Consider the following 14,293-nt stretch of genomic DNA (forward strand, 5'->3'; position numbering starts at 1 on the left):
GAAAGCAGAACAACAACAACAACATGCCCACATGCCATCTCCACTCGCTCCGGAGAAAAACAACCCTCATCTGTCCCCAGTAGATATATCCTCAACAGATGGGGAAGCATTGTTGGAGGCATGACATGATGTAAATATAGCTGCGGTGAGGCTTTCAGCACACATTCGGAGTCCGGCGAGTTGTTGAGGGGGCGTCATAATGTGGCACGAGTTGAGGCTGTTCAACTCAACAAGCATGTACTTAGTGACACTTTCTGCAATATTCCCATCAAGCTGTGTGGGGACGTTGTTTTTAAAGTATAATTTCTCTATAATGTAATCCACCTGAAGTAATGCCTCATGGCTAATGTATTACAATGGTTATTGTAAATGATACGCTTCCCTTCTGCTACGTTTATCTCCCATGTGAAATCAGCTATAAATAAAATGGTCCCATATGGGTCTTTAGGAACCTGATATCATGTGTGAATTTCTGTTTTACATGACTCTACCTGAGCGTCTGTCACGTGTCTGTGCACACCTGAGGCTAAACACAACAGCTGGATGATAAACAGATATAAGGTAATGACACTATATACACTAATATGTTACTGATTATCTTACTGAGAGCAGCTTACAACATCTGATTATTATCTGTTACTTTTGGATAACGCGGCCTTCTCATTACACATTAATTGATTTACGGGCAATGTCTTCTACTTGGACTTTAACCTGATATATGTTGTTATCCTTTACAACTAATAACAATAATAATCAATAATTTTCACCTATAAAACAAACTACCTTAGTGTATACCTTATCTGTATAGGATTTGAGAAAGCTTATCTAGATTACTTTGCCGAAGTCATCGGATTGTCCTCATCCTCAAGTCCTCTCAAGTAAAAGTGGAGCATTGTTGGAAGAAGTTAAAGTCTTGAGTTTATTGTCTAAGTATCTTATGATGTCTTTCTATGGAAACAATAAGAAACTGTTATAATAACAGTCTGATATTCATTTTTTTCTTTTAACATTATACGATTATACCAGGGCAAACTAGCTACCTTGCTCTATGTCTTTTACATGGATCATCAACTGAGCAAACACAGCAACACAGCAAAATGGAGAGCTTGACAGGCGTTACAACAGTAACTACAGCAAGGGCAGCAAGGTGAAGGGTCAATTCTAACAATTTTCTAATAAAACTGTAAAATACATTAAAAATACTGACCATTATATGATGTGCAACTCACACAATTGTCAAAGCAAGTTGCTGTCTTGACAGCACCACAAAACACTGTGGTTGAATGAAAGTCAGTGGCAGCAATCACAAACTCGCATACAGGCAGAAGCAATACACACAGGCAGTGTTAAAACAGTTAAAATGAGGAAGTGAGAAACGGAAACAGAAGCCAGAAGAGACAAAGAGATGGATGGTCAGAGGACGGAGAGGCAAAACGATAGCGGACCGCACGCTACTTTTTTACCATTTTGACCAGTTTCATTTCTGCATTATTGCCATGGACACTAAATATAAAACTGATATATGCTGGCACATTTTTCTGCAGCCTAGCTGATACAGATGGCATTGCACTGCCTGATTAACTTAATAGTTGAAAGGATTAAATGAAATAGAACAATAAGGCAACATTGGCTCTGGTTTACACCCAGAAGACAATAGCTTAGAGTACTCTTGTTCCTCTGGAATAGTATGAAACAGCAATACAGTACTATAAGGCAGATAGCTGGGGCAATAACAGAGCACATTAATCACAAAACTGCCTGACAGACTTGGTAGCTTTGTCCCCATACACAAAAAGAAAAAACAATGATGACAGTTTATTGGCTGCAAGATCTTTGGATCTGACATGCAAACAAATGTGGCATGTTCTGTCCATAGGATATCTTTCTCCTTGCCTTCCTGTTTGACAAATAAAGTCAGGAGAACATGGTTTCACAGAGGAATTCTCTGCACCTCACTTTAGCAGAAAAGCTAAGACAACTGTAGCTTTCACAAAGCTCCTAGAATACACACAGTGACATGAAGTGTTTTGACGTAAGTATTCAAGAATGGTAGGAGAAATAATGTAGAAAACAGCACCTGGACCTTACATTACACCTGAGGCTGAATCAATTTCCTCAGGGCACCAAGGGAGCGGATGCAGTTTGAGGTGTTGCGTCGCAGACAAACAAAACCTGGTGACAGGCAGGAGGAACTGGCGGGGCCATTAGTTCCTCCAGACTTATTGTTCCTACTCTTTTCCTGTCAGTCTACGCTGATGAGAGCTTTATCTGAACAAACCGGGAGGGCCTCATCTACAGTCCTCAGCGGAGCAATTGGAGACGGAATAGACTCAGTGGGTGAAAACATCATGAATAACAGGCGCTACTTTCCTTTTGGGAAACTGTGGTAATGTATGAGCAGAAAATAGACTCATTGTCCCACGAAGTGCCAGACAAGCCTCAACCCAATGCCCTTCAGACATGAGGCAGAAGCCGTTAAACTACAGCCGGCAAAGGCGGCATAAGATTACAGAACTGTACAAATTACTGAATTCACTGAGTGGCTGACATGATGACTTGGGTTCAAAGAGACAGTGCATGCTCTGGACAAATGAGATAAAGTCAAACAAATAAGATAAGCATTAAATGAAATTATAAGAGCCACCAGTTTCACATTGTATTGTTTTGGCAGGGTCTACAACTGTCCCTAATCATGTCAGATAGTTGACAGATTTCTTACCACACACACACACACAGGAGGAGCTGATAGTGAAGCTGATGCTGACCTAAAATGAAACATGAATGCACTCACTGGTAGTGGACCCACGAAGGTCCGAGCGTCTTCTTAAACTGGGTGAGGCCCACGATGTCGATGTAGATGAGCTCAACTATCTTGTCGCCCTGGGTCGGGCAACTGGACTTGTTCCCCATGACCTTGCGCATGATCCTGGAGAGAAATGTTTGGAATTAAAACATTGGCACACATAACATAAGCAGCTACAGTTGGATACTGGTTTGACATAGCTAAAATTGTCACATTAAGGGTGAATAAAATCATGTTGCTACCACTAACTTTTTGCTCTTCTAGCCCTCTGGAAGCTGGGGAAGACGCTTTGGGAGGATAATTTTGTTCACTCTAATAGTCCATGAAACTTTTAGACTTTTGGATATGAATATTTAAAAATCAAACAATTCTTTTCATACAGAGAAAAATCCAGTAGTATGTTCTTTGTCTTACGCAATTTCTAAGATACGCTGGTATTTCCAAAGACAGACCTCAGGGAATTTGCTGAATTCAGGTAGCATGACCACACATATTACACTGTAATGTATCCATGTATGGATAGACTAGACAAGGTGAGTCAGCGTGCCATAAACCACAAACAAATATTAAACAAATAATATGGGAGGCCTTGGTCAAATAACCATAAGCAAATACTGTGAGGGTGTTGGGTTATCATAAAAAAGGAAGTAAACAATAGGTGCTTTGTCTTTAGACCCTTTTCATTCCATCTGTGATATATAGCAGCAAAAATATGCAACATTGTTATTTAGAACCAAGCGTTTCTTCGTTCTCAAACATTTTCTATATCTTACCTAAGGCATATGCGGCACAGACGTACAACTAGATACACAAGAGTCATTATTAATTTTGGCTCCAGCTGTGTTTGGCTTAAAGGAGAACTCTGTTTCTGTTTTAGCATTGCACTGCTATAACATTGTCAGATGATCAAAATGGATGCAACAGAACTAGAGGCATCATCTTTCTTGTTCACTGCATTGCTCTTCCTTGTCAAAACCTGGTGCCTACATCGCCCACAATGCACCTTGACCATCAACGGTTTAGTTGGGAGGTTCAGGGATGTGATGGCATTAGTGGGTAATGTGGACTTGAGCGTCTGGCCTTAAGCTCACTACAGAGGTCTGGTAAGCTGACTTCTTTCTACTTTAAAGACTTTCAAACCAACCTGACACTGACTCACGTGACATCATGTGAAGCAATTTATCAGACTTTCAGCTCTTTATCGACTCTGACGAGGTGAAACGCTAGAAATTATGCATGATTATTTCCTGCAGTTCCAGTCTAACTCAGAACAAGTGGGAGGTGTATGACAGGTACATTGTCTTCACATATAGGACTAAGTGAACCCTAAAGTGCCCATTTAGGTGTACTTATATATATCATAGTACTCAGTATGTTTGGTACTGACTCTTTCAGCTCAGCCAGGGAGGCTGAAATGCGAACATCATGGCCCAGCAGGTACAGTGTGGTTATGAGATCACTCCATTGGACCAACTCGCCCAGTGGGCCACCGCTGAAGGCATTTTCTGCTATTTTGAAGCCTGATTCCTTGGTCAGCAGGCCCAAGTGCACCAGGATCTGATGGAAGAAAAAACAAGTGAATTTGTGAGGGGTAGTGAAGGGCAGAATTTAAACCAGTGTCTTTTCAAACCACAGTCTGTCCTTCTCTTGATTATTGTGGGTAAATTTCAAAGAAACAGTGGATAACACTTTTACAACACTAACGTTTCTGTGGGAAAACACATTGTCTGGTCAAGGCTAGTGCAACAGAAGCTGGCTTGACCAACTGCAGATACAGTTAGAGATGTGGGCGTTTTTCAGTGTGTGAGTGTATAATGTATGAAAGGATGGAGCTAAAAGAGATACTTGACATCTGGACACCTTTATATTCCTGCACAGATTCATGTCGAAAAAGAGAATATTCTATGGAAGAATGGTGGAGAAATAACTCAAAGACACCCCATTGGTTTCGAATTAAAAAAAAAAACTAAATGGACAACGTAAAAACATGTTTATCCTAGTGGGGGATTGTAAAAGCAGCTCCAATTTTTCCCTGCATGTTGTCAGGTGCACATGCTGAGTAAAACACACACAACTTAACTAAAATATGAACAACACACACACAAACACACACATCGGATGATTTTCAGTTGCTGAGGGGAACACAATGTTCCACAGCAGGAGTAGGAAGTAATAGCAGGCTTTGTTTGAAGTGACCGACGCATTTTTCATTGTTGACAGCCAGCCCCAGTCTCAGAGCACACGAGTCAAGGATTAATATGTGCGGATTAATATCCAAAAGAGATTAGTGGCTGAAATAAAGAACTGGCTTTGACAGTATCTGTACTAAGAGAGTAAAAAATGCTCTTTGTTTAATTATAGACTGAGTAGATTAAATTGAGAAACAGAAAAGTATGGACGGACAGGTATGTCACCATGGATAGATAGATAAATACATAGATAGATAAATGGATGGATGAGGGCTCTTGTTTCTTGTATCCGCTCCTTTGCTGCTTTGCGTCAGCACCAAGGTATCATGGGAATGTGATGTGAATTATTCACAAGGCCAGTGGAAAGTGTGGAGTACATTATTCAGTACTGGGAGACACTACCAGCTTAGGACACAATGGAATATCCATGTCAGTCCTTTCCCAACGCCATTTCTTCTGGGAGCACAAGTGGGGCTGTCTACAAGTGTGTGTGTGTGTGTGTGTGAGTGTGTGTGTGTGTGTGTGTGTGTGTGTGTGTGTGTGTGAGTGTGTGTGGGTGTGTGTGTGTGTGTGTGTGTGTGTGTGTGTGTGTGTGTGTGGTGCATATATTTCAACAGGCTGAAAGCTACAGGGAGGTGTTTTCATGAAGTTCCAGCAGGGGTTACATTTTTTGCCTTTAAAGGAAGAGAAACATTAAAATTCAAGTTAATGACTTCATGACTACAGCTGTGGTATTTTTTGTGAGAGTAGGGGATGCATTCTCCCAATAAGTCTAGATTTGGAATTACACTCATTATATCTGACTGCACCCATTTCTGTGGCCAAGTGTGTGTGTGTGTGTGCGTCTGTTTGGCTGGTAAAGTAATAATGTGTAACAATTTTTTATGGCATTCTGTCACCAACTGATACAGCTAATATATCAGACTCTGCATGGCTGAGAAAAAATCTCAGTTGATTTCTCCAGTGTACTACGATGTGCTGTGTGTTATGCCCACCTTCTTCCTGCGACGCCTGGCCAGGTTCTGCTTGGCAGCCAGCGAGCGGATGGCACTGACCCACGGCTCGGCCATGCGTTTGATCCTGAGCATCATCCAGCGGAACTCCTCGCGTTGTGACATCACACGGTAAAGCTCCTCGAAGCTGGTCCGCACCTCCGCCTGCACACGCAGAGATGACAGTGATACAGTCTGTGTGTGTATGCTACTGGTGTGCAGTATGTTCCTTTGTCACCAGATAATGTTAGGAGTAAACGATTGTTTCAAAGACACTGCTGCTTGCTGTATTGTCCTAAATAACCGTTTGTTTCAAATGCTTTTATCCTTCTCTCTACTGCTGTCATGACATAATCCCTTGGGGACCTTTAAGAATGTATCTAATCTCATTTAAAATTGCAATATTGACTACTGCACTTTGCAAATGGCTAAAGGGATGTTTTTGTTGGAGGGAGACTCGTCTCTAGTGGAACAGTGGTAAGGAACCCTGCTCAAAGTCTAACACAAAGATAAACAGTTTATCTAAACTGGCAGCATCTTGGAAGATGGATCAAATGATAGAGAAAGAAACACATGGATGAGTTACAGACAAATGGGTGCATAAATGAATGTTTGATATGCTGCACCATTTGTCAACCTCTATGTGTCCGATTTGTTCGAGAAATCTCTCTCTAATCATCGAAGCTGGAATTCAAGAGATTTTGTGGTGGTGATAATAACCATCATAAACTGTCAGAAGCATCCGAGGAGAAAATTATACATTGAGGGAGCACAAAAATGTGACTTTGTACTGACAACATATGTTGGAGAGAGAAGAGGAGAGGAGAACATTATAGAGAGCCAAATGACAGATATTACCAGTACTAGTGGGATACATTAATGAACATGATGTCTATAAATGAGATGTGATGGGAAACCATGTGTTGTATCAGGTGTAAGAGTGGTGGCTAACAGAATACAGACATGAATCTGAGGCTGAGGTGTCGGACACATTCACAGACTTTAGTCACGCTCCACTTCAATACAACTCTGCCTCATCTGAATACCACACAGACATTATAAGGTGACAATATTTAGATTTTCTCTATGTGTATTTCAGATAATGAAATTAAAGGTTGAGAGGAAGAAAGGGAAGCAGTGAATGGGACAGAGCCAGTGAGAGAAAGATGGAGTGAGCAAAAAAGAAACCACAGTGCCATTACCAGCTGCTAAAGTGGCTGAAACAAGGCTGTTGCGGGGCATTAGCATCCCTCATCACGACAGGAAATCACTTCCGCGGACTGAACCTATTAAAATCTGGGCCTGAATTAAAATCTCCAAAGCCTGTCAAATGGCATCTCCCCACCACTGAGGGCTCAGTGCTGTTGATGCATCCAGAGAGGGGATGAAGAGTGCTTAATATTGATTCACCCGCAGCAGAGGGAAGGGGGTGTGTTTTCGAGGAGCACTGATACTGTGGACTGTGCACAAGCCTGTCGGCCCGGAGAAGCGCTCTAAGTGGGATTTGAGTGAGCTGCCGCATTGGCAGGGATAGAAGATCATTATTCCAGATTTGTCCCAAGGTCCCGTCACTCCGGCTTTGGTCTATGAGAACTGCTCAACTCTTTTATGCAATCGAGGCATGTTGACACTGTGGATCAGCCTCAGCCTGCTTGTTCATTTGCTGCCCCGTTTTAAAATATGAGCATACACACTGGAGGGGAAATTACCTCTCACATTTTACTGCCATTTCTGTTCATTTTGCACAGTTAAATATTGAGAACCACACTCACATTAGTGCCAGAGTTTTTTAAAATTAAATATCCCATTAAAAGGCATTGAGTGTCACTTTCTGCAGTGTGTCCACATTACACGGGATGATGGAGTGGGGCTTAACGTCGAGAGGGACTCAGTTTAAACATTTATGCTAATGGAAAAACTTGCTGTCATAAAGTCTGGAGTTGTCACACACACTTACAAGCCTCTTTCAAATTAATACATTCAAGCCACCTGGACCACAGCCGTGACACTTGAAATGTCATCTGGCACCCAAACGCATCCCAATAACTGCTGGCAATTTTTGTAGTAATGATGCTGCATAGCTTTAAAACAAAGCTACGTCATTAGGTTATTATGTAACACTATATCTGTGTAATACACAACAACACAAACATACTAACCCATCAAGGTAGAGGTAGACCAGCCACTCCCTAACACTGCGAGATACATTTCTTGTTTTTGTCGGTGGAGCTTGATTTCCTTCCATCCCTTGTTTAGTGCAGTTGACATTGGGCGAGAGGTGGGGTCAGTCACAGGGCCGACACATATCACGCATTTCCACTAGCACCGACTCGGCTCGGCTCGACACGGTCTTTACTCGGCCGGGATTCCAAGCGAGCCGAAAATGTGACGTCAACATACTGCAGGCCGCTGATTGGCCAGTGAGTGACATCACTGGATGAGTCATGAGAGCGACTCGTTCACAACAATCTAACCCGCCGTTTTTAAAACCATGGCAACAGCGACCGTGTGTTTTTATTATTTCTGTGAACGAGGTGAACCAAACACTCCATGTCCTCAGTTGTGTTTGTGTCGCATACAAATTACGCCGCAGGAGTTTCGGGCCGTCTTGCTATGACGACCCCACCCACTTTGAGGTGGGACGCTACTGTAATGGCAAACGACCCAAACCGAGTCGAGGCGAGGTGAGTCGAGTCGAGTCGAGCTAAAACTGTCATGTAAAAGCGCCGACAGAGACAGACAACCACTCACGCTAACACTCACACCTACGGGCAATTTAAAGTCACCAATTAACCTGCATGTCTTTGGACTGTGGGAGGAAGCCAGTACCTGGAGAAAGCACAGGGAGAATGTGCCAACTCCACACAGAAAGACTCAAGGTTCAAACCACAAACCTGTAGATTCAAACTTGGAACTTCTTGCTGAGGCAACAGTGTGAACCACTGCACCACCACGCTGCTGTTTGAGGGCTTTAAATTGTGCCATACAATGGCTGTTTGTGGGTTTAAAAAACAGGGTCTTCCAGGTCTATCTCTGTGGGGAATACTTTCTGTAATGTTGTCAGACGCTTTGAATAACAACCTGAGCCTGGCAGTGGCAAAAACAAGCACTTTTACTGGACGTACTTTGATGTGGTGCAATTGCCCTTAAGGATTACATTACAGCCATTGTAACTTGCTCACTGCCCGTTCTCGGCTGCCAGCTGAGGCGACCTGCTGGATCAATTCCAAAACTTTTTGTACCTTACTGACATTTTGAACCCAAAATATGTTTTAAAAAAAGGGGGGGGTTTAAAATACCAAAGATATCTTTTAAGTAGTGATTTGGACAGTTGGTACAGTTTTATCATTTCAACGACTGCAAATATCAGAACAAACCTGTTTTTGTAACAGTACAAAATGTCTGTTTTTTGACATTGTGAAGAGACCGTTAGAAGCAACATCTTCTAACAGGAGCCCTTGAAAGGCTCATAATGAGGGTGGCAGCTGAAGTAGTTCAAGTGTCCTTTGTGTGTTTGGCTTGCAGATAGCAGGAGCTGCTTGCTGTGTTTCTCACCTGTCCCCTCCTGTCTATTTCCTCATTCAGGATCTTGGTCCTCCAGGGCAGGCGAGGACACCAATTCTCCACCTATCAAACCACAAAAAAAGTAAGTCTATTATTTATTTACAATTATTGCTTTTTTATGTCACACACACAAGTGCAACAGAGAGGTGTGCACTTCAGAAGACTCAGTTACTCAAAGACATTTAATACACAATAACTATTGAGGTGTTGTAGTGAGCCCTTGTTGAGTTATAGAATATTTACTAAGCCTGCTGCAAATTACTGCCTGACATGCAAATATTTGCTGAGTCGCGCTTCATCTGATTTGCGTAAAGGGCAGCTGAATCAAATCTAATTATGACACATGTTGCACATATCTAGAGAGCAATAAAGCACACATTTTCTGCTGCCAACCTTTGAATATGACTTAAGCCTTGGGGATAGCAAGATTGTATTCATCTGGCAAGAAGAAGGCTGTATGTGAGGAAATACTCAACAAAAGATGAGTGACTGAATGGTGGTGGTATCTTACTGGACTGGACCTGCTGTGATCCATTCATCTAAGGGGATGCTATGAAATAGGCCCACGACTAACGATTATTTTCATTATCGAAAAAATGTTGGTTATTAATCCATAAAATGGCAGAAAATGGTGACAAATGTTGACGACCATTTCCAAAACCCCAAGGTGACGCATTCAAAGAACTTGTTTTGTACACAGCCCAAAGATATTCAGTTTACTGGGAGTCAAGGAAACAGAGTCGCATTCACGGCATTCACATTTGACGAATTTCGACTTTTTTTTTTTTTACAAAAATGCCTCAAAACGACCAATTATCCAAATAGTTGGTGACTAATTCAACAGTTGACAAATAAATGACTAATAGATTTGTGGCTCTATTATAATGACCATATGAGACAAAAGGTGGGAAAGACTCACACAGAAGATTTTAAATAGATAACACTCACTTAACACTGACTGTAATGTCACTATGGATAACAGCCTGTGTTGTGATTACATGTAAATTAAGTGAACTTCTCTTGCTCAAATTCTGCTTCACTCAGCATTTCCTTCCTGTTACATTAAGCACGAGTGCTGTTTCGCCACATAGTCTCATACAGAAGTGATGTGTGTGTTCTGCCGATCTCAGCAACAAGAGACTAACAATTGCTCTGTAAAAGCTACCAGAGAGGAGGTGTTGGTGTGTTTATTCTCCTTCTCAAACCACAGCACAGGCAAGCCAGGCAAGTTGAGCCCCGACCTTCTGCAGCTGACATCCATCATGATATGTTGCCCTCGCTGGTTTGCCCCGTCACAAGGTTAATGCGGTGGTCGACAAGTATGAATTATACATGGAAAACGGTGTGTGTTTGAGTGTCTGTGTGCTCTTTAGAGAAGAGCCACAGTGGATGGAGATACTGATTGCAGCTGTTTCTAATTGGAAATACATGCTTATTACCATGGCAACTGTGAGATCACATGACCAGCAGCGGAGGCTGAGGGCTGTTAGATTAGCAGCATCGAGACATACAGACAGAAGACAGTGTTTTGAATCTTTGATCCGTTACAAATCTACTGTTCTTTAAAGCAAATGTGTTTCTGTTTGTCCTGTAAAGTTTCTCATAAGCACCAGAGACAAGACGAGAGAGCCAGAAAGGAAAGGTTTCTCTCCTCCTAATGGATTTTGCTGTTGTCCATCTCACTTCTATTTCTATACAGAGAAGGCCAGGCTTTCTGTGTTCCGTCTTAGTTCGCTGTAACGCTTTCAGCTCATATACAATATTCATGACAGGATACTGACCTTTCCAGAGCTGAAGCCATGACAGAAGTCTTATTTTTCTGCCATTAGAAGTTTTCTTAAAACAAGAAGAAGAGCTTTCGAATATAAAACCTTGATTCTCACAAATCATTAATATGGACGTTTTTCCAGTAGAACGGAGGGACATATTGAACCATCTGAATCAAGCAGAATAGTGATCAGCTGTAATCTATGAGGAGAAATCACAGTTGTGTCTCATGGGAAGCAGAGCTGCTTTGCGGATCTGTGAAAGAGTGTAAAACCGCTTTGAAGCCAGCATTTCATGTCAGCATGTTTTGTATTCAGATGGTGATGGGGAACGTGTTACAGCAAATCATTACCAGGTGGAATTTTAGTTTACTTTCAGGGATGAACACAAGCCATTACAGAGAAGCTGGAAGCAAATTTGATCAATTTCTCTATCAGGTTTTCATTAGAATTAACAACAAGATTAATTTCATCACTAGAAATGGATTCGGGCCATGTTGACTGGTCATGCAAAATTGAAGGTCTCAAAGTGTCCCGCAGAAGAACACAAGCTTCTATACGTTAGTGCTCCTCAATAATGTATGACTCCTCCATGCTGGTGTGGCTGCTTCATCCTCTTTGCTGAGGATATGTAGAGACTAAAGCAGAGTAGCAAAGTCATTCCACGTCTTCCCTTGGAGGCTGAAAACTCATCTCTTCAAGAAGTACCCTCCTCTCTCTCCCTTTCCACTGAATCATCTCCTCTTTCCACCGCACAGTCCTCTTCAACACACTCTAATTTGCTCTCATTAAAAATGAAATCCATTCTACCTCTCTCCTTTGCTCTTATTTTTAGCACTTCATTCTTATGTGATCAGTCTCAGGTTACAGGAATGCTGTACAGGTGCTTTGGCTCTGAACCATGCATTTTTCTGGGATGTCTGTGCTAGTACGATGATGAACAGCGACTAAATTATTAAAATGTTAGATGCAAATGTTCCTACTAATACATCTGCGAGTTAGGCACCTTCATCAGCTTCAAACATGCATTTACAATTATTACACATCACATGCACACGCAGGGCTCACCTCACTGAGGTAGATGAAGAAGGAGCAGGTGGATCCATCCACGCCATAGTTGGAATAGCAGGAGTCTGAGCGCCACATCTCCTTCATCCACTGAGGAAGAGGAGGAAAAGACAAGATTAAATCAAAGCCCCACATACATTCTCAACCAAATCACCCGCTCCAATCGCTCAAACCTTCGTATCAGTAAAAAGTCTGAGCCCAATGTGTGGTAATAGGAGTCAGATGTATTCTATCAGTGGCTGTGGAGTAACTCTACTCTTGCATTCACACTGACTCTTTGGATGATACAAAGAAGGAAGGTTTATGTTGCAATTTACCAGCGACTGTGGTGTGTAGGCAGGCTGCGATGCTGAGAGAAAAAGTAATGCACAGTTGCAAAATCTACAGCGTAAGCTACCGATGCAGTTTCCACTATCCTGGTGGGAATAGACCAGGCTGTTTTGTGGCTAGAGGGGCTAGAGAAGAAGGACTGAGACTTAAAAGTCATTGGCTTCACTCCCTGGAATCAAACGGAAAAATCTGGGGTTTGAAAATAAAAGAGACACAATTTCCCCTTTCATCAAATACATGTGCGAGCCATCCAGTGGAACTGCTTGGCAGTCAACGGGAAAAGAGCGAGCTTGTTCTGGGGCAGCTCTCGTGTGAATGTGTTGAAATAAATCAACAGCTTTCTTGACTAAGACAGAAGAACATGTATCCTCGATAAATTTTCCAAAATAAGTAACAGCAAAAATTCAAAAAAATAGAGGAAGATGGTGCAGCAGTGTTTGGACCCTGAAAGGAGAAATGTTGCTCTGGCTCGTCTCTTTGATCCCTGGCAGGCTGACTTCTGTGGCACTGTTGTGAATGAAATGCTGGGGTACACGCAGAGTGGAAGGGCTGCTGAGCTACAATGTGTGCCGACAGCTATCCTGCTTAGTTCATAGGGCCAGGTTCATCATGCATGCTGACTTGCGGTAACCTATGGGAGCAGCACACAGGGAAATACAACGCTGAGAAATGAGAGCTGTTCATGGAGGGGAGACCTGGCAGATGGGCTTGGATCAGAGTCGCTTGGATGGTGAAGGCATGAAAATTGTACTATATTTGTTTAAACAACAACCTAAGAGCTCTCTAAACTGAGAAAATGGATTTGTCAGATGTTAAAAACTGCGTGCTGATAGTAAAACGGACGTGGAAAACCAGTTTGGTGAATTTTGATGCCTTTCGGAGAACAGGCTCATTTACATTAAGTGTGTATGTGTGCGTGTGCGCGTCTGGAGCAAGCCTTGGCATCAACTGGCGCCCAGTTGGAAATGCTGACAGTATCAGTGGAAGATTGGGAGTAGCTGAGCAGATGGTGCACATGATAGGGCGCTATCAGCTCCAGGGAGACCAGCACACACACAGGAAAACAGAGATATTGGACTGAAAGTGTGTGTACATCTGTTTGTGTGTGTGTGTGTGTATTTACCTGTGTCTGTTGTCGCTAACAGTAATATTAATCCTGCATAGTGTCTGATTTTCCCACACATGGACTGCTTATAGAAGTAATTATTTGCTAACAGGTTAGCTATAAAAAACGATGCGTCTGCAGGTATTGGTTACTTTCATGATCGAGTAACCCACTATTTATTAAGCTGGTTAATCATGTAATCAAAGAAAAATAATTTCTTTTAACATAAACTGGAGAGAGCTATGGAGCAATGTTTTGGACAGTGGTCCCAGATTTGTTTTGGAGTATTTCTTCCCCCTAGTAGCAAAAAACTGATTACTACAGCTTTAATTGGATTATCACTGATGACCTTGTTGCATTTATTCCAAACAGCTGCATTTCTGCTACACGGTAAATTATAGGCATGCCTCTGGCTTGTTTCCTAACAGATGCAGAATTCTGCTTTCTGTCAAGATAAAAATCAAGTTGCCGCTTAC

At 42.1% G+C, this 14,293-nt stretch overlaps 1 protein-coding gene across 1 annotated transcript in view; it reads right to left on the minus strand.

Annotated features, from left to right (window-relative positions):
• mgat5 (alpha-1,6-mannosylglycoprotein 6-beta-N-acetylglucosaminyltransferase) overlaps window positions 1-14,293 on the minus strand; it is a 75,608-nt gene that overhangs the window by 29,138 nt on the left and 32,177 nt on the right. The window contains exons 5-9 of the mRNA XM_070855439.1: window positions 12,383-12,472; window positions 9,540-9,611; window positions 5,988-6,149; window positions 4,191-4,360; window positions 2,792-2,926 (exon numbers count right to left, since the gene is read on the minus strand). Of these exons, the coding sequence (XP_070711540.1) occupies window positions 2,792-2,926; window positions 4,191-4,360; window positions 5,988-6,149; window positions 9,540-9,611; window positions 12,383-12,472 (629 nt within the window). The remainder of the gene's footprint in view (window positions 1-2,791; window positions 2,927-4,190; window positions 4,361-5,987; window positions 6,150-9,539; window positions 9,612-12,382; window positions 12,473-14,293) is intronic.

The sequence above is a fragment of the Pempheris klunzingeri genome, chromosome 24 (assembly GCF_042242105.1).
Source record: "Pempheris klunzingeri isolate RE-2024b chromosome 24, fPemKlu1.hap1, whole genome shotgun sequence".
NCBI lineage: Eukaryota > Metazoa > Chordata > Actinopteri > Acropomatiformes > Pempheridae > Pempheris > Pempheris klunzingeri.